Below are 26,333 nucleotides of genomic sequence, written 5' to 3'. Positions count from 1 at the left end.
GCATATTTTTTTTTTATTAATTAAACCTAGATCTATATTTTTAAAAAAATGTGTAGGTCCTTGCATACAGGAAGGTACGTCATTGGTCGCTTTTAATACATTTGTTATAACTCTTGACGAACACTTACAAAATACAGCAAGATTGGCGATACCCTATGCATAAGTATTAAAATGCAAGATACTAACGAAACCGAAGCCTATAGGTAATAACGACAACTCTTGCATGGAGCGGCGTGATCACTTATACCGGAAATGCTTCCGAGAAAGTAGATCTCGATTTCTTGAATTTTAACATTGAAAAATATACAGATTTAGTGTAACAACTTTTTATATTCTAAATAAGTAAAAAACACAGCTTTTCCTTAAATTTGAAAATGATATGATTCCTTTCCACATTGTAGTTCTGCAATCACTCGTGGCAACTTGTATCCGCGCGCGAGCCGATTAACTTCCCCTTGACAACACAAAGTGAGACACTGCATTCACTTGACAACTTAAATCAACGCGAGTAGGACGTGTGTTAGGAGGTCTTAAAAAAATTATTTTTTATGTGTGTTTAGAGACTTGTTATTTTAAAAATGTTCAAAAACACATTCCAAAGTGGCTTCTTATCAATACTTTACAGTATTGGAAGCAAACCATTGCAAATATGGGACAAAAAGGTGAGTAAATCACTTTATATTTTTACGTAGTTATCAATAATCGCCATAGTGACATGGCTGGCAACCGGAAAGATACATATGCTGTTGCATCTTTATATATTTTGATATCACAGCATGTATATTAGAACTTCTATTTAGCGATTTCGTAGGTAGAATGTTACTGATTATTTTTAACTGTTAATCGTTTCAAAACATTTGTAAATAATGAATTAAAACATTGATTTATACCGGACATGCAAAGCGGAAGTCAACCTTTGTTTGTTTGCCTTAATGTCTATGCACATAATTGCGCCTGGTCTAATATTGTGATGTTATTATTCACCTAAAGTGCAGTCTTAAATTTATGAGTTTATAGATCTACTATGTAAATAATGTAATCCCATGCATGTCAACTTCTACTAAACTTTTAAACAATGTTCATTCTATCTGCTTGTACAAACAGATGCAGTCATATACATTAATATCTTGTAGCTAAAATGATTGCCCTGTTAAGAAGCCACATCTGTTAATCAATTTAGTATGGCCGGTTGCTAGGTTACAATAAGATATATGATATAGAAGGCAGAAATACTCTAGATTCATATTAATTTAACTGGTAACTAAGGAAAATTTTCATTTTAACAAACAAGTTGGGTGCATGTGCATAAATATGTCTTTTAGTTTTATTATTTTACTGTTTTCAGGTACGGAATGGTCACATAAAACGTATCACAGACAATGATATCCAGTCACTAGTATTAGAAATTGTTGGAACAAATGTTAGGTATGTCAGCATTTTTAGTTCTTTTATCATGAACAGAAAGCTTTAAATATAAACCAGACCTTTGCCTTGATAAAATTGACATGTAAATTAGTTAAAATACAAAATGTAGCTTGTACATTATACAAACTTGACTAAAACAGAACTTACCCTGAAAGGCCTGATATAACAGACATGTAAATAACTTTAATAAGTTAAAATGTATCATTAAGATTCATCATCTGTTGAAATTGTGTGCATGTTATTTTTAAGCTTCAAAATGGTGCAACGGTTCCTTTTTTTTTTTTCAGCACAACATATATCACATGTCCAGCAGATCCAAAGAAAACGCTTGGTATCAAATTGCCATTCTTAGTGATGATTATAAAGAATTTAAAGAAATACTTCACATTTGAAGTTCAGGTGTGTATTTTACCAGTAGTTAGCTTGTCCATTTGAATATTTGAAAATTCATCTCCAACAGTGTTTAAAGTAATGACGTATGCTATTCTGATATAATGAAGCCTTTCAGTATAAATCAATTTCTAACACGATCCGATTCATTTTCCTATTAAATAAAGAAGGCAGAAAACAGTGAATTATTATACAACAAATCACTGTTCTGACATCACAATTATTACGTCATGGCGTCAAACGGCATAGCGGCACGCTGGAAAAGAAACCGATTGAAAAAGGGCAAATATTTAATGAATGTCGTCAAGGATGTACTTAAAAATTCTTGGTAACATGTTAGAATCGAAATGATATATCTCATTTAGTGATTTGCTCTTGAATAAATCATCGTTTGTCGTTCTGGTGCGTATTATAATATCACTCGGGCTGCGCCCGCGTGATATAATTCCTTTGCATCTGAACTCAAAACAATGATTTATTCAACGACAAATCACTGGATGAGATATATTATTTCTTAAACATTCTCCAGCATATTGTTGAAATTCAGTAAAAATTGGCCTAATTGGGTTTAGGTTTGACCCAAACCTACGTTGCTGACCTAAAATGTCGCTATGAAATGGCCACTAATTGGTCCAAGACCAAATGTGGTCACACGCCTGACTGCAGTATGACTTTTGAGCTTTGCTATATAAATTTAACTGTTATGAAGATTTACTATAAACCAGCCTGTATATAAATCTTATGTTAAACTAAAACTGGGATAAGCAGTAAATTTTGTGTCGATTTACACTTAGGTACTTGATGATAAAAATGTCAGAAGACGGTTCAGAGCAAGCAACTACCAGAGCACAACGAGAGTAAAGCCATTTATTTGTACTATGCCTATGAGATTGGATGATGGTTGGAACCAGATTCAGTTCAATTTGTCAGACTTTACCAGAAGAGCATATGGAACAAACTACATTGAAACACTCCGTGTACAGGTACTACCTGTGGATTTTACAGCTTTATTTTATGCCAAAACAATGGATTTACATCATGGATTTGAAATACTTCTCTGTTCTGGATTTCTTAAAAAATGGATTTAGTTGGATTAAATGGCAAAATTGAACAGTTTGCTAAATGCCTGCTAATATTTTGTCATAAATTCATGAATCGCTTTAAGCTTTGTTTAAATTTCAGTGTATTAAAATTTTAGACTTCGTTGTGGTTAGATATCTAAATTGGACAGTTTTTAGTGCTAAAATGTTTCCTTCATATCTTGGAGACAGATTTACTTACCATAATTAGAAAAGGTAGAATTTCACTAGTTATTATTTTTAATTCTGTAAGTTTAATTCTTGACTTGAAATATAATTGTATTTTCTTGTACCATTTCAGATCCATGCAAACTGCCGAATCCGCCGTGTCTACTTCTCAGATAGATTATATTCAGAAGATGAATTACCAGCAGAGTTCAAGCTTTATTTACCTGTGCAAAACAAAAAATAATAACCTCACCATATTCTTTTACCATTTTGATCATTGTATATACCTTGGAAAATCTCTACTCAAGGATTTGTTTTGGAGGAAAATCCTCAAATTGCCTAGAAGAGAAAAAAAAGAATTTAACATCCAGTAGACTTATTTGTAATCAAAAATGACAAAGCAATATCAAGAAAGTTAATTGTTATATTTGTTGCCAGATACACAGTTATTGATTGAAATTAAACATTGCCTTATGAAGAATATTTGTTTAAGTGTTCAGTTAGTGATATCTAGAGTACTAGAAGGTTTGTGCGTATTTAACAAGGGTATAGTTGTACTACACCAACTATATTGTGCTAGAAAATGGGACAGAAGTTTCTGTTGTTTTTGATAGTTATATGATCTGATTTAAATTATGTTGTCTGCTGATTTCTAGGGCCATGTGCTGATTGTTTGAAAGGGCAAGTTATGAATGTGCTGTGGAATGAGTAGGCATGTAATAGTAGGCATGTAATTCCTCGTTATGTGAAAGAATACATGAAACAAATTAAAAAAGCAATGTCATGTTGAGCTGTGTTAACAATGGATAGTCAATGTTTTATGTCTTATTTTAAAGTTTTTTTATAGGACATTCATTTCTCATGTTTAAGTCTTGTAGTCACTGATTTTGAAATAAGACATAGTACAATGTTGAAATCAGCAAATATTGTAGTCCGTTCTAAACTTTATACAGTAAAACCAGACTTGATTAATGTTTTTGTTATGTAAACGAGCATCATTATCATTTTTGAAATTCATATCAAGGTACTTGTCAGGAAAAGCATTTACCAGACTTTGACTTTCTGTTTAGATATTATGACATTCAGTTGCAATATCATTAAATTAGTTAATGTTTAATGATTTGTTATTAAAGTGTTTGTATTCCAAAGTGGTTAAAAGTTTACCATATGATTTAAAAGTAAATGTTTTGTCATTAAAGTTACACTTTCGCATTTTATTATTCTTTGTACATAATATACATCATAGAAAAAATAAAAAAATTGTATTATTATTGGAGAATTTTAAATCCTTTTGTTAAGTAGAAACACAACTGCATCTAAGACCTTCTGTTGTATCTAGAGTGTTTAGTCAGATAGTGTAATTCCCTGGCAATATTTGATCACTATGTTGGTCATCTGTTTAATATGGAGGCAGCATCTAATAGATACATGTGCTGATATATTTTCAACCTTTGAAAATATCTTGAATGGAATCATTTCCCTATCTATGTCTGAAATAATGCCTTTAAGAGCACCGAAGGGTCTGCCTCTACGATACAACCTCGACTGTCTATTCTTTTCTTTGGTTATTACGAGCACGTCACTTTCTGAACAAGCTGGAAAATGTTGATATCACATACAGAGGGTACATAATCTAACAGAAATTGGCAATTGCAATTATTTGTCCACTACAAAAAAAAATACTGAGTTTTTGGCAATTATTTAAGTTGGTAAATAATCAAAATTACTTTATGTAAATAACTGAAAGTAAAGGTCAATGGAAAATAATGTTAGTAAGTTGAAAACTTGTTATGCCTTAGTTATAGGCTTTTAAATAGTCGAGCACTACTGCCTCTGACAGCTCTTGTTTTTTTGTTCGAATTTGACTGAATTGTGGTTTCTATGGCAATGTTTACTCACCGGTAGTTTTATAACAGAAACACTAAATACGAATTTAAAATTAATCCCCTGCTAGTAATATTATAAGTAATAATTTGTTGGCATCTGTCTACCCCCAAAAATCCTGTTGTGTGATAACTTGTAAAGTGTACATAATATTTTGAATGATAAGAGGACAATAAGGCGATTATGTATGCTATATTTTGTTTTTGAAAACAGGATTATAGTTCTGGTTGCTATGGAATCAAAGGGAAGATTCAACATCATGCAGGTCTATTTTGATCTCTTGAATAATGAAAGGTATTTTGATGCCAGTTTATAGAGGCCATCATGCTTGTGCATAAGTATTAGCTCATGGTGAGTTATTGTGATCACGCTGTGTCTGTCATGCATGCATATGTGCGTCCATCAGTCCATTGCCAACAATATCTTTAACCAACATCACCAAAACCTCTGGATGTATTTTGATGAAACTTGGCCTGGATGTTCCTTGGGTCATCCTCTACCAAAGTTGTTCCAACAGTTCCACTTGGTTGCACATAGGGGCCGCCAGAGCTAAAAACAAAAAAATCTTCAAACTATATCTCCTAATTTCACACAAATTATCCTTACGTAAACTTCTGCCAAGACAGTTCATATTATTATGGCCAGAGGGTGGCCATGTTTTTCCTATATGTGTATGGTGGACATTTTCTCAACTTTCTGATTCCGTAACTTATGGAAATCCTATATAATCTGTACTTGTATACAGTACTGTTTCTTGTATAGATTTATATACACTGTTATAATTTAACTATTTTGATTCATCAAAAAACATGGCTGCCAGAGGTTGGGTCACATTTCCCTATATGTAGGCAGTGTAACTTAACATACAAACTTCAAGTAGGAACTATCTATTTTAGATATAATGTGTAGTTAATTGCATCAAAGTACAAGGACTGAAAAAAATATTAAAGTATAGTTTTCTGAAAAAGAGTTATTTGAGCTGAAAAAAATGATCCCAGGTAAAATATTTGGAAAAAATGGAGACAACTCTGCTAAGACTTTATGGTAGGGTTAGGTGGCTATTGACTTAAAACCTCATGCAAACTATGCACTTTTTATCTCTAAGCAGGAAAAAGCATGCATAATTGCCACATGGATTAGCAATCTGAATAGAAAACTTAGTATGTAAATATCAAATAAATTAATGCCCTGGGGAAAGTGACATTTTCTGTGGTGAAATTTGTCAACAATTTTTTTTTTTAAAGTCAAAACCCACAGAATTTCACAAGGTGAAAAAAATATGTTGAAAAGGCTACTGCTGGAAAGAGAACAATCTCAACTACCCATATATATGCATCAAAGTATGGGAAAAATATCTAGAAATATGAGAAAATTGAAGAAATCAATTTCAGGACTGTTAGATGCATGACTGTGTTATCATCCATTGCATTTAACATAGATAGGTTACTTTTCCTTTGCACTAATATAACATGGACAGGATTAGGATTAACAAACAGTGTTCACTCAACAATTTCACGATATAAACGGATTGTTTCCCTTGTGTAAAGAAGGCTTAGGGTAAATCTCTACTATATGTATTATAGTGGAAACTTCAAAAAAACTTCTTGTGTGAAAGTGCTGGCCTGATTTTAAAATAATTTCACACAAATGGTCCTTTTTGACCTTATACCAAGAATGTTCAAATTATTTTGATTCGTCAAAAAACATGGCCGTCAGAGGGCGTGGTCACTTTTCCCTATATGTATATAGTAGAAACTTTAAGAATCTTCTTGTGTGAAACTGCTGGGTCATAGGTATAGGTCACTACTGAAGGTCAAGTAAAAATTGTTTCGCTCCATAACCTTGCTACACACAAACGTACCCCATGATCAGACAATGTGTCAAGTACAGGGATGGGGTCAATTACTTGGTAATATAATGCATTACCATTACATTAAGATTTACCTCATTACCATTACAATTAGCTCAGTTTTGGAGATAATGCATTACCTTTAATATGCCGTGGTAATGCATTACCATTACCATTATGTTTAAACATTTTAAACGTTTATAGTATACTTTGTTTGTTTGTTTGTTTTGGGTTTAACGCCGTTTTTCAACAGTATTTCAGTCGTGTAACGGCGGGCAGTTAACCTAACCAGTGTTCCTGGATTCTGTACCAGTACAAACCTGTTCTCAGCAAGTAACTGCCAACTTCCCCACATGAATTATCAGAGGTGGAGGACTAATGATTTCAGACACAATGTCATTTATCAAATAGTCACGGAGAACATACGCCCCGCCCGAGGATCGAACTCGCGACCCCGCGATCCGTAGACCATTACTCTTACCTACTGAGCTAAGCGGGCGGGCTTATAGTATACTAATCAATACTTTTATTCTGAATGTTGTCACATGTTACGAGAGCACATAGTAAATAACTACTACTAAATGTACATTGTAAATATATACTGATACACGTATGTCAAATGTTTGATCTAAAATGTCACAGTTGTCTTTATTATCATCAAATCCTCGAAGTTGAAGTCACTAAACGTGCATCTGTGTGGCCTGAAGTTGGAAGTTACCCTAAAACTGCCACTTATAAAAGTCGGGCAATGGTGGTATTTGGCCTTAAAGTTTCCAGATGTATCAGAAGGAATCTCAAAATGGATTTTCAGTGTTTCCATCTTGAATATACTCCAAACTAGATGCGCATGATATACTAATCTATACAGTGAACATGTAAGGTATAACCAAAAATACATCACATTTACAATATACTGTGTTGAGTTGCTCCAGGCAGTACAGTATAAGGGTACATTTTGCATAGGGGTAAGGATTAAAATATTGAAATATGACTTTTGATCCTTCAGACCTGCTTGTTTTACTATACCAAATTCCCAGGTTATATATCACAGTCCATAACAATAGGTGTTGTACTTGTTGTATAGCTTATCTTTCACATCTTGTATTTGGTCAAACAATGGACTGTTTAACACCTACCTTGTGATCAGACGGTAAATTTATTTCTTGAAACATTTGTTTTAAAGACAAAAAAAGTATGGATTTCCTCAATACATGTATATAGATAAGTAATGGAAAACTAATAGACCATTACCCTCATTTTTTAAAAATAATGCATTGCATTACCATTACATGTATCGGAAATACTCATGTAAGCTTACTTATTAGCAAATTATGAATGACAATTACATTACCCATTGCCATCCTGTTGAACAAGCATGGTATTTAAGTTTGGTTAAAGTTATGCAACAATTTTATACTTGAATGCTGACCAAGTATTAATTTACTGCATAATCTTAGATTATTATTGACCTATGAAATTAGATTTATGATACAGCTTGATGATTTTATGATACGATGATCCAGCTTGCATATGGACAATGACGGCATTTAACTATACAATACAAAATAAATCCTATCAGAAAATATTTGATGGTTTTACTTTTAGTCAGAGCAGAATTTCTAGTATATAATGTCATTGATGCAAATGGTTTGAATGTTATACTGTTTCATGTAAGTGACTTGAACTGTTATATGTATAGCGGAGTGAGCAAATGGTGGGTTTCAACCTTTCTGTGATTTCAGCGCTTTGATTTCGTTAATTTATGATAGAAAAGAGAAAAGGAGTAAATTCAACGGGTTGTATTTAACGAACTGTGATTTTGTCACCCCTTCGCCTCAGCTAGCTCAGTTCTTTTCTATACACTTGTCTATGATGTGGCAATTTCATTGAGGGTGGGTCGGATGACAAAACAATTAATTAGTTCAATAATGGGTTTATTGGTGATAATAACAGAATGTTGTTTTACTATCAAGATGTAATTGTAATCTGAATATATATGTAATATATCCAAAGATATACTTAAGATAAGATAAGATAAGATAAGTTTTATTTAAAGTCGGCAAGAAAGCAACATTATAACATAAGCTCTGGGGAGCTTTTGAACCGACTATAACAACATGATGAAAACAGAACATATTATATAAAAGCTGTAAAAAAAGAGAGACAACTCAAGCAGGTCATGATTAAAGCTATGCTGGAATTGCTGATCTTGACACTTACTTGGCTTATTTTGCAGAGTATGAAAATATATATGTTTCAAAAGATTGACCTTTGAAGTGACCAGATCATGGTTGGTTAAAATGAGTCACATGCCAAAATATTGGGAAGATTAGTATAGGAGGTCATGATTTATTTCCCTTGGACCATTCATAAGTACTGTAGTATTTTGGCAAAAGTATGGAACACCAGATGGGACAAAAACAGGGAAAATGAAATAAAATAACCAAAACTTTAAAGAGATTTACATGTATCGTTATTGTACCCTACGACATACTCCCCCTGCTTGGCGTCCCGACATTTAACATACAAAATGAAAAGTACCATTTTGTATAAGCATTTAAATAAAATAACCAAAACTTTAAAGAGATTTACATGTACCGTTATTATACCCTACGACAATTTCCTTATATAAAAGTTAACACCCCCTTTTCTTTTTGTTTTTCTAAAGTAGAGATATAGTTCTTTATGGGAATATAAGTCTCTGAAAATCTATATGTTAGAAAGTGTCGAAAAACCGTTATAAAGTAAGTGGATTTTATATGAAATAAAGAACAGCCGGATTTAGTGGTGTTCAGCCTAACAAAAAACAACATGGCGGATGCAAGCAAATCTGACCTGGAAACCAATGTTTTCGACGACATTCTTACAAAACTAGAGTCAAATGAATATTACGAACAAATAAAAACTCATTTATATAGTATTTCAAATGCTACTGAAAATGTTAAGGATATAGATCTTGCTGAGAGGTTTGAATTTTCTTATTTGAAACATGTTTTCGCGAGATAGTTGATTTGGACAAGGAACACTGCTGTTGTAGCAACAACCACCACTTTTTTGATGGTTTTGATTACAAGATGAAAATGATGTTTTTGGACTCATATATATATATGAAAGACAAATCAATTGTGTTTTTGAACATAAAATTTACTGATAAAAGTTTTAGGAAGTGGCTATTCCTACGGTCCCGTTAGAATAGCCTCACAGGCTATTCCTACAGCTCTCCCGTAAGAACCTACGGCTCTAAAGACAGTTTTGTATGTCCATCTTGAATTGCATTGTACTGAATTAATTCAAATGGCATATTTTCGAACAAATTGTTTACTTTTCACACCGAGAGAACAGGAAGTGATTTCAAATAATGGAAAAGGCTAATTTATGTCTATGTGTAATATTAATTGTTGTCATCGAATGATAAATATGTATAGATATTTGCAACAAATCAATCAGTTCAATGAATGTAATGATAATAGTGTAGAGCTGTCATCGATAGAAACGATATCGATGTATCAACGATATTTTTTTGTCGATTGATTATCGATTCCCATTTTCAAAAATCGATATTTTACAGAGAGAAAAACTATCCAAATAAACACTAGCTCAGACCCTAAAAACAACTTAATTTCACAAAGTTGTAAATTTGGATGAATACAAAAAAGGTGTAAAGGCAAAATAAAAATGAAAGATGTTATTAATTTTTATTTATTTCTTTTATTTCATAAATACAAATACAACACAATCAAAGTAGGCAGCAAAACTAAACATAGCATTTACAGGAAGGTATATAGTATGCATATGAACAAACGGGTCGTTAATCTAACTTAATAATCGATATATCGATGTATCGTCGATATTTGTCTTCTGATATATCGGTATCGTCGATGTGTCTAAGACCCAATCAATGACAGCCCTATAATAGTGTGAGTAATAAATATGTCATTATTTTAAGTTTACATCATGTTTTGAATATCATGTTACACGTTGTATGTTCCCTTCATGTCTCGGTGATAAGACATATAAAAATAGAGAAGATAAATAAAGATTGACAAAAGTAAACAATTTGTTCGAAAATATACCAGTTGAATTAATTCAGAACAATACAATATTAGATGGACATACAAAACTGTCTCTAGAGCCGTAGGAATAGCCACCTGCACGCTATTTCACTATTCTTACGGGAGAGCCTTAGGAATAGCCTTGCAAGAATAATTTGCAAGAGTTATCTTTCCCGTTGTTGCTAGCTATTGTTTATTTCCATAGACGTCCTATCAGGTTAAACGGTTTCCGGATGATAACTCAAGAACTCTTGGGCATAACTGATAACACAAGAACTCTCATGAAAGTTGATAGGGAGGTTTGTCATGACCAGCGTATGACCCCTTTTGATCTTGAGATCAGTAGGTCAAAGGTCAAGGTCACAGTGACCTGAAACAGTTACCGGTAATCCGTTTCCGGATGATAACTCAAAAATGCTTGGGCCTAGGATCGTCAAAGTTTATAGGGAGGTTGGTCATGACCAGCAGATGACCCCTATTGATTTTGAGGTCAGTAGGTCAAAGGTCAAGGTCACAGTGACCAGGAACTGTCAAACCATTTACGGACGATAACTTGAGAATGCTTGAGCCTAGGATCACGAAACTTGTAAGGGAAGTTGATCCTGATCAGCAAATGACCACTATTGATTTTGAGGTCAGTAGATCAAAGGTCAAGGTCACAGTGACCTGGAACAGTTGAACCATTTCCGGATGATAACGCGATCAAGAACGCTTGGGCCTAGGATCATGAAAGTTGATAGGGAGGTTGATCATGACCAGCAGATGACCTCTATTGATTTTGAGGTCAGTAGGTCAAAGGTCAAGGTCACAGTGACCCAAAACAGTTAAACAGTTTCCAGATGATAACTTGAGATTGCTTAGGCCGAGGATCACGAAACTTAATAGTGAGGTTGATCATGACCAGCAGAAGACCCCTATTGATTTTGAGGTCATTATGTCAAAGGTCAAGGTCACATTGACCCAGAACAGTAGAACTTTTGTGTACAGTGACCAAATAATTTCTGTTCCATTTGCAGTTACTGAATGCATCAAGCGGGGCATTTCGTGTTTTACGTGCTCTTGTTCAACAAAAATCAACAAAGTAAACAGCATATTAGCCCTCATCAGCAAGTGTTTTGAATTTACTGATGAATATACACCTTCATGAAATTGTACACTGCATTGATTTGCCCTCTCATTGAATTTGCAAATGTTGTCTGGCACCCATATTTACTAAAGGACATAGACAGTCTAGAAAGACTTCAAAAGAGAGCAACAAATCTTGTGCAATCTTTTTTAAAGACTTTACATATACAGATAGGTTGAAAAAATTGAAATTACCCAGTCTTTCTCATCGCAGATTAAGAGGTGACTTAATATAGGTTTTTAAAATTGTTAAAGGAATTGATGACTGTCCTTTTGAGAAATTTTTCAAGTATTCTTCTTCAACAAGAGGTCATAACCTAAAACTTGAAATGCCATGTTCTAGAACAACATTTTGCTTGAACCGGTTTTCTCATCGAATTATTAAACCATGCAATGAATTACTACAACATGTTGTAGATGCTAAAATTCAAACTGTAAACAACTTTAAAATAGCGTTAGATAAGCACTGGCAGGGAGAAATTCCATACAAAATAAGACACTAAAACACATCTGTCACCATTTTAATAAATAAAATTTTAGCTGTGCAGCAGCAATTCCAGAACAAGAGGGGCTTGAAAAGGGCTTTAGCCCTTCTGCCAGAGCCCAGAATCATCCTACAGGTATCATCGATCATCTTCAGTAATCGCCTCACTCTATAAGAGTTTACTCGCGATTTGATTGCGAGATAACATCACCACATAGCTGACAGAAACCAGAGGTCATAATAAAAAGTTTATAAAACCCAGGTGTTTGAAAACGTCTCGTTTAAGATCATTCTATGTTTGAACAGTTGATTAAAGTGGAATTGTAAGTTGCCAGACAGTAGTCAATATCGTAATTATGCTACAAATGTATTTCAATTCAAAACTCGGTTGGATAGATAACATGGTGATATTAGATTTGATATTACTAACATTTATTAATAACCCATCATTATTATACCCCCAGATACTAGTGTTATGGGACTATACTGGATTCCAGTCGTCAGTCGGTTGGTCCCTCCATCAGTCAGTCTGTAGAAGGAATTTTTCCGTGCTATTTCTTCGCAATTATTTGCCAGATCAAACATTGTAGTTATTGTCAGTACCAAGCCTAGTTGTGCTTATGCGAAGCGGGTTCCATTTGGATGATTTTTAGCTCACCTGAGCACAAAGTGCTCAGTGAGCTGTTGTGATTGCTCACCGTCCGGCGTCCGTCTGTCATCCGTACGTTGTCTGTCAGTCCGTCCGTCCACACTTTCCTTTAAACAACACCAGGCCAATTTTGATGAAACTTCACAGGGATGTTCCATGGATGGTCCTCTTTAAAAATTGTTCAAAGAATTGAATTCCATACTGAACTCTGGTTGCCATGGCAACTGAAAGGAAAAACTTTAAAAATCTTCTTCTCAAAAACCAGACACCCTAGAGCTTAGATATTTGGTGTGAAGCATTGCCTAGTGGACCTCTACCAAGTTTGTTCAAATCATGACCCCGGGGTCAAAATTGACCGCGCCCCAGGGGTCACTTGATTTTACATAGGAAAATCTTAAAAAATCTTCTCAAAAAAACAGAAGCCCTAGAGCTTAGATATTTGACATGTAGCATTTCCTAATGGACCTCTACTAAAGTTGTTCAAATCATGACCCCCAGGGTCAAAATTGACCCCACCCCAGGGGTTTCTTGATTGTACATAGAAAAATCTTCAAAATTTTCTAAAAATAAACAGAAGGACTAGAACCTTGCCTAGTAGACCTCTACAAAGACCTCTACAAAATTTGTTCAAATCATGACCCCCCCGGGTCAAAATGGACCCCGCCCTAGGGGTCACTTGATTTTACATAGGAAAATCTTCAAAAAATTTCTTAAAATAAACCGGAAGGCCTAGAGCTTAGATATTTGGCATGTAGCATTGCCTAGTGGACCTCCACAAAATTTGTTCAAATCTGCTCAGTTTTTAGCACACCATCATCAGATGGTGGACTATTCAAATCACTCTGCGTCCATGGTCCATTGTCCTTTCGTCCGACCTTCCGTTAACAATTTCTCGTTATCGCATCTCCACAGTAGTTTACTGGGGGGGATTTTTACCAAACTTTGTCAGAATGATGTATTGGTACCCTTGTTGTGTCCCTCTGAAAATCAGACTTGTTCAACAATTTTTGAGTGAGTTATGGCCCTTTGTTTATTTTTATAATTTACATAGATATAGGGAAAAACTTTGAAAATCTTCTTGTCCAAAACCACAGGGCCTAGGGCTGTGCTATTTGGTATGTAGCATCATCTAGTGGTCCTCTACCAAGATTGTTCAAATTATTTCCCTGGGGTCAAATATGGCCCCGCCCCGGGGGTCACATGGTTTATATAGACTTATATAGGGAAAAACTTTGAAAAACCTCTTGTCCAAAACCACAGGGCCTAGGGCTTTGATATCTTGTATGTGAGATCATCTAGTGGTCCTTTATTAAGATTGGTCAAATTATTCCCCTAGGGTCAAATATGGCCCTGCCCTGTGGGTCACATGGTTTACTTAGACTTATGTAGGGAAAAACTTTAAAAATCTTCTTGTCCAAACCACAAATCCTAGGGCTTTGATATTAGTAAATTGTAATGTAGCATCATCTAGTGGTTCTCTGCCAAGTTAATTCAAATTATCCCCCTAGGGTCAAATGTGGCCCCGCCCCAGGGGTCACATGGTTCATATAGACTTATATAGGGAAAAAAATTTAAAATCTTCTTGTCCATAACCTACAACATTCAAATTTGGACCACATGTATAGTTTTGAGTGGCAAGATGAACCTTGACATGAGTTGACCTTGATTTTGACCTAGTGACCTACTTTCACAATTCTGTAGCTACAGTCTTCAAATTTGGACCACTTGCATAGGTTTGTGTACCGAAACAAACTTTGACCTTGACATTGACCTAGTGACCTACTTTCACATTTCTCAAGCTACAGCCTTCAAATTTGGACCACATGCATAGTTTTGTGTACCGAAATTAACTTTGACCTTGAGATTGACCTAATGACCTACTTTCACATTTCTCAAGCTACAGGCTTCAAATTTGGACCATATGCATAGTTTTGTGTTCTGAATTGAAATTTGACTTTGATTTTTACCTAGTACCTACTTTCACATTTCTCAAGCTACAGCCTTCAGATTTGAAGCACGTGTATAGTTTTTTGTACCGAAATGACCTTTGACCTTGAAATTGATCTAGTGACCTACTTTCACATTTCTCAAGCTACAGCTTTAAAATTTGGACCACATGCATGGACCACATGTACAGTGTTGTGTACCGAAATGAAATTTGACCTTGATTTTGACCTTTAGCTAGTCTTTAAATTTGGAACATACAAAAATGGCTCATTGGTGGGCGCCAAGATCACTCTGTTCCTAGTTATATTCTAGTTATATGCAAAAGCACTAAATAAAAGCAAACAATATTTAATTCACGACTGTGTAAACTTTTTCAGATTTTTATCTTGGGCAAAATCAGACAGCAATCTGAAAGTTGTATCTGTAGATGTGCCCTCGAGAATTCTACCAAATGATTATGAAGGCAAGCTACATGATGTGAAAGTATTTGTCAAGTTTGGACCCGATGATTCTGTATATGATAACAACAAAGATATAAGAGAAAGGGTTTGTACATTTTTAGCTCGACTTTTCGAAGAAAAAGTAAATAGAGCTATTGCACTCACCCTGACGTCGGCTTCACTGTTGGTTAAAGTTTTTGATAAAGTCAAACATCACTGTTACTATCAAAGCTTTTGACTTGAAACTTAAAATGGTTATTTACTATCAAAGTCTACACCAGAAGAAACAATCCCCATAACTCTGATCTGAATTTTGACAGATATATGCCTCTTTTTAACTTAGAACTTTTTGGTTAAAGTTTTTGATAAAGTCAAATATCTCTGTTACTATCAAAGCTTTTGACTTGAAATTGAAATGGTTATTTACTATCAAAGCCTACACCAGGAGAAACAATCCCCATAACTCTGATTGAATTTTGACAGAGTTTTGCCCCTTTTTAAATTTTTTGTTAAAGTTTTTACTTGCAAAGCTCTAGTTCAGAGTCGGTCACTGAGAAAAGTTGAGCGTGCTGTCTTACGGACAGCTCTTGTTACTAGAGTACCTAACTCAGGATGTGAAAACTATTGGTTATAAAGGATATAAGATGAAAAAGATCTGATGCGTTAAACTAATTTATTTTAGGTGGATTGTGAAGTAAGTTCTACAACTGATATTAACCACTTTTGACACCTCATTGCTGATAGAATCAGTCGTCACAAGGGTATGAGAGTTGAAAAGCCAGTGTCCCTTTTATTGCTGAGCGCCAAGCAAGGGAGCTACTGTACCATTTTTAGCTCATCTGATTTTTGAAAAAAATCTATGAGATATTGTCATCACTTGATTATCAGCCTCGGTTAAAATTTTTGTTTAGGTCAACCTTTTCTCAAAAACTATAATAACTATAGCTTTGAAACTTTGCCCACTTGTTTATCATTAGATGACTACGTAGGCCAAGAACCATAATTCTGATAAGCATTTTGTCAGAATTATGGCCCTTCTTGTACTTAGAATATGGCCCTTCTTGTACTTAGAAAATTTGATATTCTTGGTTAAATTTTTTTTAACAGTCCAATTTTGATGAAACTTCACAGGAATGTTCCTTGCATGATCCTTATTAAAAATTATTCAAAGAAATTAATTCCATACAGAACTCTGGTTGACATGGCAACCAAAAGGAAAAACTTTAAAAATCTTCTTATCCAAAACCACAGTAGCTAGGGCTTTGATATTTGGTATGTGGCATTATCTAATGGTCCTCTACAAAGTTTATTCAAATAATCCCCCTAGGGTCAAATATGGCCCCGCCCTGGGGGTCACATGGTTTACATAGATTTATATAGGGAAAAACTTTGAAAATCTTCTTTTCCAAAACCACTGGGCCTAGGGCTTTGATATTTGTTATGTAGCATCATCTAGTGGTCCTTTACCAAGATTATTCAAATTATCCCCCTAGGGTCAAATATGGCTCCGCCCCGGGGGTCACATGGTTTATATAGACTTATATAGGAAAAAAACTTTGAAAATCTTCTTGTCAAAAACCACAGGGCCTAGGGCTTTGATATTTAGTATATGACATCATCTAGTGGTCTTCTACCAAGACTGTTCGATTTATGCTTCACGGGTGAAAAGAGGCCCCACCCCAGGGGGTCCCAAGTTTTACATAGACTTGTATAGGAAAAAGCTTTAAAAATCTTCTTGTCTTAAACCACAAGACCTAGGCCTTTGATATTTGGTATGTAGCATTGCCTGGTGGTCCTCTACCAAATCTATTCAATTTATTACCCTGGGTTGAAAAGAGACCCCGCCCCGGGGGTCCCAATTTTACATCAACTTATATAGGAAAAAAACTTTAAAAACTTCTTGTCTGAAACCACAAGACCTAGGCCTTTGATATTTGGTATGTAGCATTGCCTCATGGTCCTCTATCAAATTGTTCAAATTATTACCCTGGGGTGAAAAACGGCCCCACTCCGGGGGTCCCAAGTTTTACATAGGTCATTAGGAATTTAAAAAAAAAATCTTCTTGTCTGAAAGTTGAAGGCCTAGGCCTTTGATACTTGGTATGTAGCATTGTCTAGTGGTTCTCTAACAAGAGTGTTGAAATTATGCCCCTGGGGTGAAAAGAGGCCCTGGCACGGGGGTCACTTGTTATATGTGTTATATAGGAAAAAATACTTCAAAAATTTTCTGATCATATTTCCTAGACTGTTTTATTATAATTACCTGATGACCCCAAGTAATTAGGGGTCACTTGACTTTGACTACTGACCTACTTTTTTGTTTTTTAAGATAGAGCCTTGAAATTTGGATGACAAATATAGTTTTGCACACCGATCTTAAATTAGCATCAGTTTGAAACATGTAGCTCATATTACACAGGTGAGCAATCCAGGGTCATCATGACCCTCTTGTTTATTATCATTAGATGAGTAAGTTTATTATCAATTTGTCATCAGTTAAAATGAGTAAGAAGGCCAACTCTTTTCTTGTATATTGTCCAGCACATACAGACATGCAATGGCACCTGCAGGCGGTGCTCTTTTTCACATCTGGTTTGATGGGACTGGGGATCGAACCCACAACCTCCCACACTTGAAGCGGATGCACTACCACTAGGCTATTATAACATTTATTATATGATTATGAAGTACCCTGTACATCCTCAGAACCATTTTGAACACGTTTTCTCCAAAAAATGCACGATTGCGCTTTTCTTTTGTTCAATCCTTGGTAATATTGGACTCTCATCAGTTCCTGATTCTCATATATAATTTGCTATTAGTTGTGTAACGTGTACAGAATATTGAAATAGAATATACGAGACAATTCCAAAATATTGTGACAAGATTATGGTTCATGTGAGTGCATGTTTTTAGAAAAAATTGATGCAGCTTATTTGCAGATGTTGTTTTTTTCATTTCAAATCTATAGGCAGTCTGAACATTGTGAGCAGATGCTTCAGACTCAAGAGATGAAGGCAGTTTATTGCATATAGGATGCTATAAATGTTTATATTTGGAAAGGAACAAGGAAAATTCTTATTTTCATTGATTGCTGCCTATTTTTGTATCTGAATTCCAAATTTTTGTCAAGCCCGCTTGCGGTGAGCTCGATATAGTCGTCACTTTTTGCGGGTCGGTGTATGTGCGTGTGTGCGTGTGTCCGTTCGGAGCATTTCTTCTTCATGCATGTTGGGATTTTGATGTAACTTGGCAAGAATGTTCACCATTATGAGACGAAGTGTCATGCGCAAGAACCAAGTCCTTAGGTCTAAGGTCAAGGTCACACTTAGAGGCCAAAGGTGCTGGTGGGTTCGACATTCTGCCGGTGGGCATGCAGAATGTATTTATAGTATTAAACAACAATCACTATTTGGGATATATTATAATTTCTTAATTAAATAAGTTGCTATTTCAGGCATAAAAGACATAAGACATGTTCATCCAATATATCAGTTGTAATGCTCTTACTAAAGAAAACTGTGCAGAAAGTTTACATTGTTTGCAATATGGATAAATTTATGTTGGGTAAAATGGGTTAGGAGGATCTAGAATAGTCATTTCAATTTTTCAGTAAACATTTATTGTTTTGACATGTATAGTTAGAAAACCTTCCTACATGTTTCATCTTTTCTACATTGATTTAGTGAGACCATCTGTCTGTCTGTCCATCCGTCTTTCACAAAGTTTGTCCACGCAACTCCTCCGACACCACTGGGTGGATTTACATCAAATTTCACAGGAGTGATCATTGCGAAACCTGAATATGCATTTTTTTGGCATTTTCTAGTTTGATGATTTTCATTGGAGTTACGGCCCTTGATTCATAAAGATTTATGTTTTGGCCAATTCTCTTTTATTATTGGAAGGATTTCCACCAGACTTCACAGGAATAATCAAGTGCATATTTTTGGCATTTTCTGGTTTGTTGATTTTCAGCCAAGTTATGGCCCGTGTTTTGTTTTACCTTGTCCGGGCAACTGCTGCGATACCACTAGGAGGAATTACACCAAACTTAACAAATTATCATTGCCAAGCCTAGTTGTGCATATCATTTGCATGTTCCAGTTTGGTGTCTTTCTACAGAGTTATGGCCCTTGATTCATAAAATTTTATGATGTTTTAGCCACTTCTCTTATATAATAAGGCGGATTTCTGCCAAACCTTACAGGAATGATCATTGCGAAGTCTTATTATGCATTTTCGGCATATTCCGCTTCAGTGATTTTCAGCGAAGTTCTGGCCGTATTGTACAGTGTTTGCACTACTTGCTGTACACAATTTGACTGAATTTCACCAAACGTCACGAGTGATTAGTGTGAAGCATAGTTGTTATATTATCGTCATGTTCGGATTAAATGATTTTCTGTGGAGTCATGACCCTTGCTGGGAGACATGCATTTTTCGTAAAAAGACAACCTCTTGTTTGTCTTGAAGGTTCATTGAATTTTAAATTCAATTTTAAGATTGAATCTGTACATTTAAACAAACAGAAAGGGTATACAAGTATTATGGCTAATGCTAAAAATTCTTCAGAGTACTCAAAAGTACAATTTGCAGGCATTTTAATTGTTTACGTGTTTTGGACTTAGAAAATCCTGGTTAAAGTTTTACATGCAAAACTAATACAGGTATTGAATTGAAAACAAGCTGATAGCATCAAGTCCCATAACTCTGACATGCATTTTTGCCAATTTATGACCCCTTTTGTACTTAGAAAATGCTGGTTAAAGTTTCATATGCAAGTTGCTATCCCCAAAACTAATACAGATATTGAATTGAAACTTCACATGTGTCTTCAGGGTTATAAAATTAGGTGATAGCATCAAGTTCCATAAGTCTGATATGCATTTTGGCCAAAGTGTGCCCCCTTTTGGACTGAAAAAATCCTGGTTAAAGTTTTGCATGCAAGTACATATAGCTATTACTTTTAGGCATATAGCTTTAAAACTTATTTTTTCTTTTTCTAGGTCAAGTACCAACCTCACTGGTTCAAGTCCCATAACTCTGACATGTATTTTGGGCAAATTATGCCCCCTTTTGGATGAGAAAATCCTGGTTTAAGTTTTGCATGCAAGTCCGTCTGTCTGTCTCTCTGTCTGTCCATCCGCATTAAGCTTGTCCGGCTTTCACAGGTCATACTGCTGGCCAGATTTCGACAAAACTTCCCAGGAGTGATCAGTACCAAGCCTAGTTGTGCATATCACCGGCACAATCTGCTTTGCTTTACAAAATGGCCGCCAGAACTAAAAAATAGAAATATCTTACCCTGCTTTCATAGGTCAAACTGCCGGCTGGATTTCGGCAAACTTCACAGTAGTGGTCAGTACCAAGCCTAGTTGTGCATATCGCTGACATGTTCTGCCTTACTGCACAAAATGGCTGTCCGGCTTTCACAGGTCAAACTGCTGGTTGGATTTCGAGGAAACATCACAGTTGTGGTCAGTACCAAGCCTAGTTGTGTATGTCACCGGCACGTTCCGCTTCGCTGCACAAAATGGCTGCTAGAGCTAAAAATAGAAAAATTTCTCCGGCTTTCACAGGTCATACTGCTGGCTGGATTTCAACGAAACTTCCACAGGAGTGATCCTTACCAACCCTACTTGTCATGTCACCGGCACGTTCTGCTTCGCTGCAGAAAATCGCCGCCAGAGCTAAAGGTATACGTAGTGGGGAGACATATGTTTTTGTGACAAAAACACCTTCTAGTGCAGATATTGAATTGAAACTTCACATATGTCTTCGACGTTATAAAACTAGGTGATGGCATCAAGTCCCATAACTCTGACTTGCATTTTGGCCAAATTATGCCCCCTTTTGGACTTAGAACATCCTGGTTAAAGTTTTACATGCAAGTTACTATGTCCAAAACTAATACAGATACTGGATTAAAACTCTACAGATATTTTAACATTTAGGGTAATATTCCCGCTTCTGAGACAACAATTTGAATACCGTATTTACCCTAAGTCTTGGGACACCCTAAATCTTGGGACACCCTTAAAATCTGGAAAAATAATTATTTTTCTTGTCCCTAATTTTTCGGACATGTAGTCGATCATTGGTTGTCTTACAACAGCTCTTTTTACTTTATTTTTATGAATTTCAGATAGCAAGAGGTAATAGTTTCCTAGAGTTAACAAACAAGGTAGCACGGACATTTTGTGTTCTACAGGCAATGAAGAAGTTTACAGGTGGGCTGGGTGATGATGATGATAGAGAGTCAGGAGATGATCTAATCTGGCAGAAATATTTCACAAAGGTCACTCATACACTTTACATTGCCAGAACAAGAATAGATGTCTTTTATCACAACTGTCTGTAAAGAGATATGATATCAGTGCTCCAGATAAGGTTGTGTACCTGCGTAATGGACGCTCAAGAAATACTGTAATACACTCATAAATTAAGATCCTTGCGTACAAGTTACTCCCTTTCTTCAGAATTATGCAAGCATACTTCTAATTTTTGAACAGCTGATTTTTAGCTCACCTGTCACATAGTGACAGGGTGAGCTTTTGTGATCGCCCTTCGTCCGTCCGTCCACAATTTCTTGTGAATAAGATAGAGACAACATTTTGCAAGCAATTTTGATCAAACTTGTACAAAACTTGTATTTGCATGATATCTCAGTGCCTTTCGAAAACTGGCCAGATCCCATCATGGGTTCTAGAGTTATTGCCCCTTAAAGGGCAAGAATTTGTTATTTTTGTGCGTCAACAATTTCTTGTCTGCACGATAGTGGTTTCATTTATGATTTTATTTTAACCAAACTTGCACACAACTTGTATCACCATAACATCTTGGTTCCTTTCTTGAACTGGCTAGATCCCATTATTGGTTCCAGAGTTATGGCCCCTGAAGGGCCAAAATGAGCTATTTTGACCTTGTCTGCACAATAGCAGCTTTATTTATGATTTGATTTTAACCAAACTTGCACACAACTTGTATCACCATAAGATCTCGGTTCCTTTGTTGAACCAACCAGATCCCATAATGGGTTCCAGAGTTATGGCCCTTGAAAGGGCCAAAGTTAGCTTTTTGACCTTGTCTGCACAATAGCAGCTTCATTTATGATTTGATTTTAACCAAACTTGCACTAAACTTGTAACACCACAAGATCTTGGTTCCTTTCTTCAACTGGCCAGATTCCGTTATGGGTTCCAGAGTTATGGCCCCTGAAAGGGTCAAAATTAGCTATTTTGACCTTGTCTGCACAATAGCAGCTTCATTTATGATTTGATTTTAACCAAACTTGCACACAACTTATATCACCATAAGATCTCGATTCCTTTTTATACGCCTGAAGGACATATTATATTATCGCCTCGGTGTCCGTCTGTCTGTATGTCTGTTGGTTAGCAATTTCCCTTCAGCTCTGTAACTCTTGAACCCCTTGAAGGATTTCAAAGAAACCTGACACAAATGTTCACCTCATTGAAACCATGTGCAGAGCGCATGTTTCGGATGGCTCACTTTAAGGTCAAGGTCACACTTAGGGGTCAAAGGTCATATGACTTTGTTTTGTGTGTATATTGTTCTGCATTTGTGTTGATTGCAGTGCTCTTGTTTTATTTGCAGATCCTTCTTTTTTTCACTTACAAATTTTTTTTTTAATTACTTTCTTTTTATGTTACTATAAATAGCTTATTTAGTAACTTTTTATACGCCCGTTTGAAAAACGGGACGTATTATGGGAACGCCCCTGGCGGGCGGGCGGGCGGCGGCGTCCACAGACCTTGTCCGGAGCATATCTTCTACATGCATGAAGGGATTTTGATGAAACTTGGCACAGTTGTTCACCATCATGAGACGGAGTGTCATGCGCAAGAACCAGGTCCCTAGGTCTAAGGTCAAGGTCACACTTGGAGGTCAAAGGTCAAATTCAAGAATGACTTTGTCCGGAGCATATCTTCTTCATGCATAGAGGGATTTTGATGAAAGTTGGCACAATTGTTCATCATCATGAGAAGGAGTGTCATGCGCAAGAACCAGATCCCTAGGTCTAAGGTCAAGGTCACACTTAGAGGTCAAAGGATACAAGAATGAAAACTTTGTCCGGAGCATTTCTTCTTCATGCATAGAGGGATTTTGATATAACTTGGCACAAATGTTCACCACCATGAGGCGGAGTGTCATGCGCAAGAACCAGGTCTCTAGGTCTAAGGTCAAGGTCACACTTAGAGGTCAAAGGATACACGAATGAAAACCTTGTCCGGAGCATTTCTTCTTCATGCATAGAGGGATTTTGATATAACTTGGCACAAATGTTCACCACCACAAGACGTAGTGTCATGCGCAAGAACCAGGTCCCTAGGTCTAAGGTCAAGGTCACACTTAGAGGCCAAAGGTCAGATACAAGAATGACTTTGTCCGAAGCATTTCTTCTTCATGCATGGAGGGATTTTGATGTAACTTGACACAATTATACACCATCATGAGACGAAGTGTCATGCGCAGTTCCCTTCTTTAGAATTACTTCCCTTTGTTGTTACTATAAATAGCTTATATTGTAACTTTTTCATTACTAGTCGTAGGGAAAAATCGAGACCACTTTTCTGTAGTACAACATGCATGCTACATCCAATTTTGAGGTGTATTTTGACCAGTCTCTACCTGGTAAAGATTTTTGTGTGGACTTACAATTTTTTTTTTGATTTTTTTTTTTTTTTTTTTTTTTTTTTTTTTTAAGATTAACTTCCCTTAGTTGTTACTATAAATAACTTATATTGTAACTTTTTTATAATTGACCGTAGGGAAAAACCAAGACCACTTTTCTGTGGTACAACATAGATGTTACTTTCCAATTTTAGGTGTAATTTTAGGTATTTTAAACAACCACAAAATTAAAATTCCATTTGCAAATACAGGTGCTAGAGTAAAGAAATTTGCTGTGACGGGCGTATATTGTGACATTCTTGCACTCTTGTTTATTATTGGCCGTAGGGAAAAACCGAGACCACTTTTTTTGTGGTACAACATGGATGGTACCTCCAATTTTAGGTGTATTTTGACATATCTGTACCTTGTAAGAGTTTTTTTTTTCTTTTTAGTTAAATTCTTCCCTTTGTTGTTCCTGTCCTTTGGACTTAGGTATTTTTTCTGAGGACTTAGATTTATTATTAATTTCTTCCCTTAGTTGTTCCTGTCCTTTGGGCTTCATCAGTCAAAAATTTGCTCCTAATCTCCTCTGATGTAATCCTTCGGGCATGAAACTACTGGCCTGATTTGAAAATACTTTTATTTGAAGTAACTTTAAGAAAATTTCAACTATATTTTCTCATAATTCTTTTGATTGATCTTGATTATGATTTTTTGACCTTCTTGTCCTTAAAGGCCTAGATTCACTACTATATAAGTGTCCCCCCCCCCCCCCAAATCCAATATACAACTCCCATCTTATCTGCTGCTTATCAATGATTATGTAACCATAACTGATTAGAGGGCAATTAGCACAGAAGGGACCCCAACTAGACCATGAAGATGTGTGCAGTGGAGTTGAAAGAAATTAATTTTTCTTCAGTGAATGTGGAATGATAATAATATTAATTATTATTTTGATATTATATAGATGATAATAAGTATTACTTTAATGTTATAATAATGACAATAATAATAATAAAAATAATCATAATAATAATAATTATTATTATTAGTCCCCTACTGGTTGAAAACCAGTTTCGGGGACTATAGGAATGCGTTTTTCCGTCATTCTGTCATTCCGTCATTCCGTCATTCTGTCATTCCATCCGTCCGCAATTTCGTGTCCGGTCCATAACTCTTTTATCCATGAAGGGATTTTAATATTACTTGGCACAAATGTTCCCCATGATGAGACGACGTGTCGTGCGCAAAACCCGGACCCCTAGCTTAAAGGTCAAGGTCACAATTGGAGGTCAAAGGTCAACAGGGCTTTTTTCCTGTCCAGTCCATAACTCTCCCATCCATGAAGGGATTTTAATATCACTTGGCACAATTGTACCTCATAATTAGATGATGTGTCATGCACAACTTTGAGACCCCTAGCTCAAAGGTCAGGGTCACACTTAGCAGTCAAATGTTAACATGGCATGAACAGGGTCTGTTTCGTGTCCGGTCCATAACTCTTTCATCCATGTAGAGATTTTAATATTACTTGGTACAAATGTTCCCCATGATGAGACGATGTGTCATGCGCAAAACCTGCACCCCTAGCTCAAAGGTCAAGGTCACAATTTGAGGTCAAAGGTCAACAGGGCTTTTTTCCTGTCCGGTCCATAATTCTCCCATCTGTGAAGGGATTTTAATATCAATTGGCACAATTGTACCTCATAATAAGACGATGTGTCGTGCACAACTTTCAGACCCCTAGCTCGAAGGTCAAGGTCACACTTAGCAGTCAAATGTTAACATGGCATTGAACAGGGTCTGTTTCCTGTCCGGTCCATAACTCTGTCATTCATTAAGGGATTTCAATATTACTTAGCACAGATGTTCCCCATGATGAGACAACATGTCCTGTGCAAATGCCAGAGCCCTTGCTCAAAGTTCAAGGTCACCATTGGGGGTCAAATGTCAATAGGACTTTTTTCCTGTCCGGTCCATAACTCTGACATCCATGAAGGGATTTTGATATTACTTAGCACAAATGTGCCTAATGATGAGGCAACATGTCATGCGCAAAATCTGGACCCCTAGCTCAAAGGTCAAGGTCAATAGGGTTTTTTTCCTGTCCGGTCCAGAACTTTGTCATCCATCAAAGGATTACAATATTACTTGGCATAAATGTTCCCCATGATGAGACGACGTGTCATGCGCAACAC

The 26,333-nt window shown here is 35.9% G+C and overlaps 2 protein-coding genes and 1 long non-coding RNA gene across 5 annotated transcripts in view; 2 read left to right on the top strand and 1 right to left on the bottom strand.

Annotated features, from left to right (window-relative positions):
- The first annotated feature begins 452 nt into the window (after positions 1-452).
- On the top strand, positions 453-4,333 carry LOC123549146 (cilia- and flagella-associated protein 20). Its single transcript, XM_045336991.2, has 5 exons — positions 453-662; positions 1,346-1,425; positions 1,713-1,824; positions 2,610-2,798; positions 3,196-4,333. The coding sequence occupies exons 1-5, from the start codon at positions 579-581 to the stop codon at positions 3,304-3,306; spliced, it is 576 nt and encodes a 191-aa protein (XP_045192926.1). The 5' UTR covers positions 453-578; the 3' UTR covers positions 3,307-4,333.
- A 5,269-nt stretch (positions 4,334-9,602) lies between these two features.
- LOC123549145 (uncharacterized) overlaps positions 9,603-26,333 on the top strand; it is a 114,691-nt gene continuing 97,960 nt past the window's right edge. For 2 of the 3 annotated variants that reach the window (XR_006686010.2, XM_045336990.2), the window contains exons 1-3: positions 9,603-9,761; positions 15,430-15,598; positions 21,641-21,793. Coding sequence is in view for 2 of the 3 variants with exons in the window: in XM_045336990.2 (XP_045192925.2) it covers positions 9,607-9,761; positions 15,430-15,598; positions 21,641-21,793 (477 nt within the window). In the remaining variant the exon portion in view is untranslated. The remainder of the gene's footprint in view (positions 9,762-15,429; positions 15,599-21,640; positions 21,794-26,333) is intronic. The other variant, XM_053546629.1, reaches the window with a different exon arrangement.
- The window catches only part of LOC128557949 (uncharacterized), a 58,223-nt gene continuing 56,487 nt past the window's right edge, over positions 24,598-26,333 (bottom strand). Inside the window, exon 2 of the long non-coding RNA XR_008371514.1 lies at positions 24,598-24,851. This is a non-coding gene — a long non-coding RNA (uncharacterized LOC128557949). The remainder of the gene's footprint in view (positions 24,852-26,333) is intronic.

The sequence above is a fragment of the Mercenaria mercenaria genome, chromosome 6 (genome assembly GCF_021730395.1).
Source record: "Mercenaria mercenaria strain notata chromosome 6, MADL_Memer_1, whole genome shotgun sequence".
NCBI lineage: Eukaryota > Metazoa > Mollusca > Bivalvia > Venerida > Veneridae > Mercenaria > Mercenaria mercenaria.
Note: the sequence above shows the minus strand (reverse complement) of the source record. Positions and strands in the feature narration are given on the sequence as shown.

Excerpts from the sequence above, each read along its gene's own strand:
- LOC123549146 (XM_045336991.2), top strand. The coding sequence starts at position 579 with ATGTTCAAAAACACATTCCAAAGTGGCTTCTTATCAATACTTTACAGT. Across the intron at positions 1,825-2,609 it reads ACTTCACATTTGAAGTTCAG|GTACTTGATGATAAAAATGT; the intron begins GTGTGTATTTTA and ends ATTTACACTTAG. Across the intron at positions 2,799-3,195 it reads TTGAAACACTCCGTGTACAG|ATCCATGCAAACTGCCGAAT; the intron begins GTACTACCTGTG and ends GTACCATTTCAG.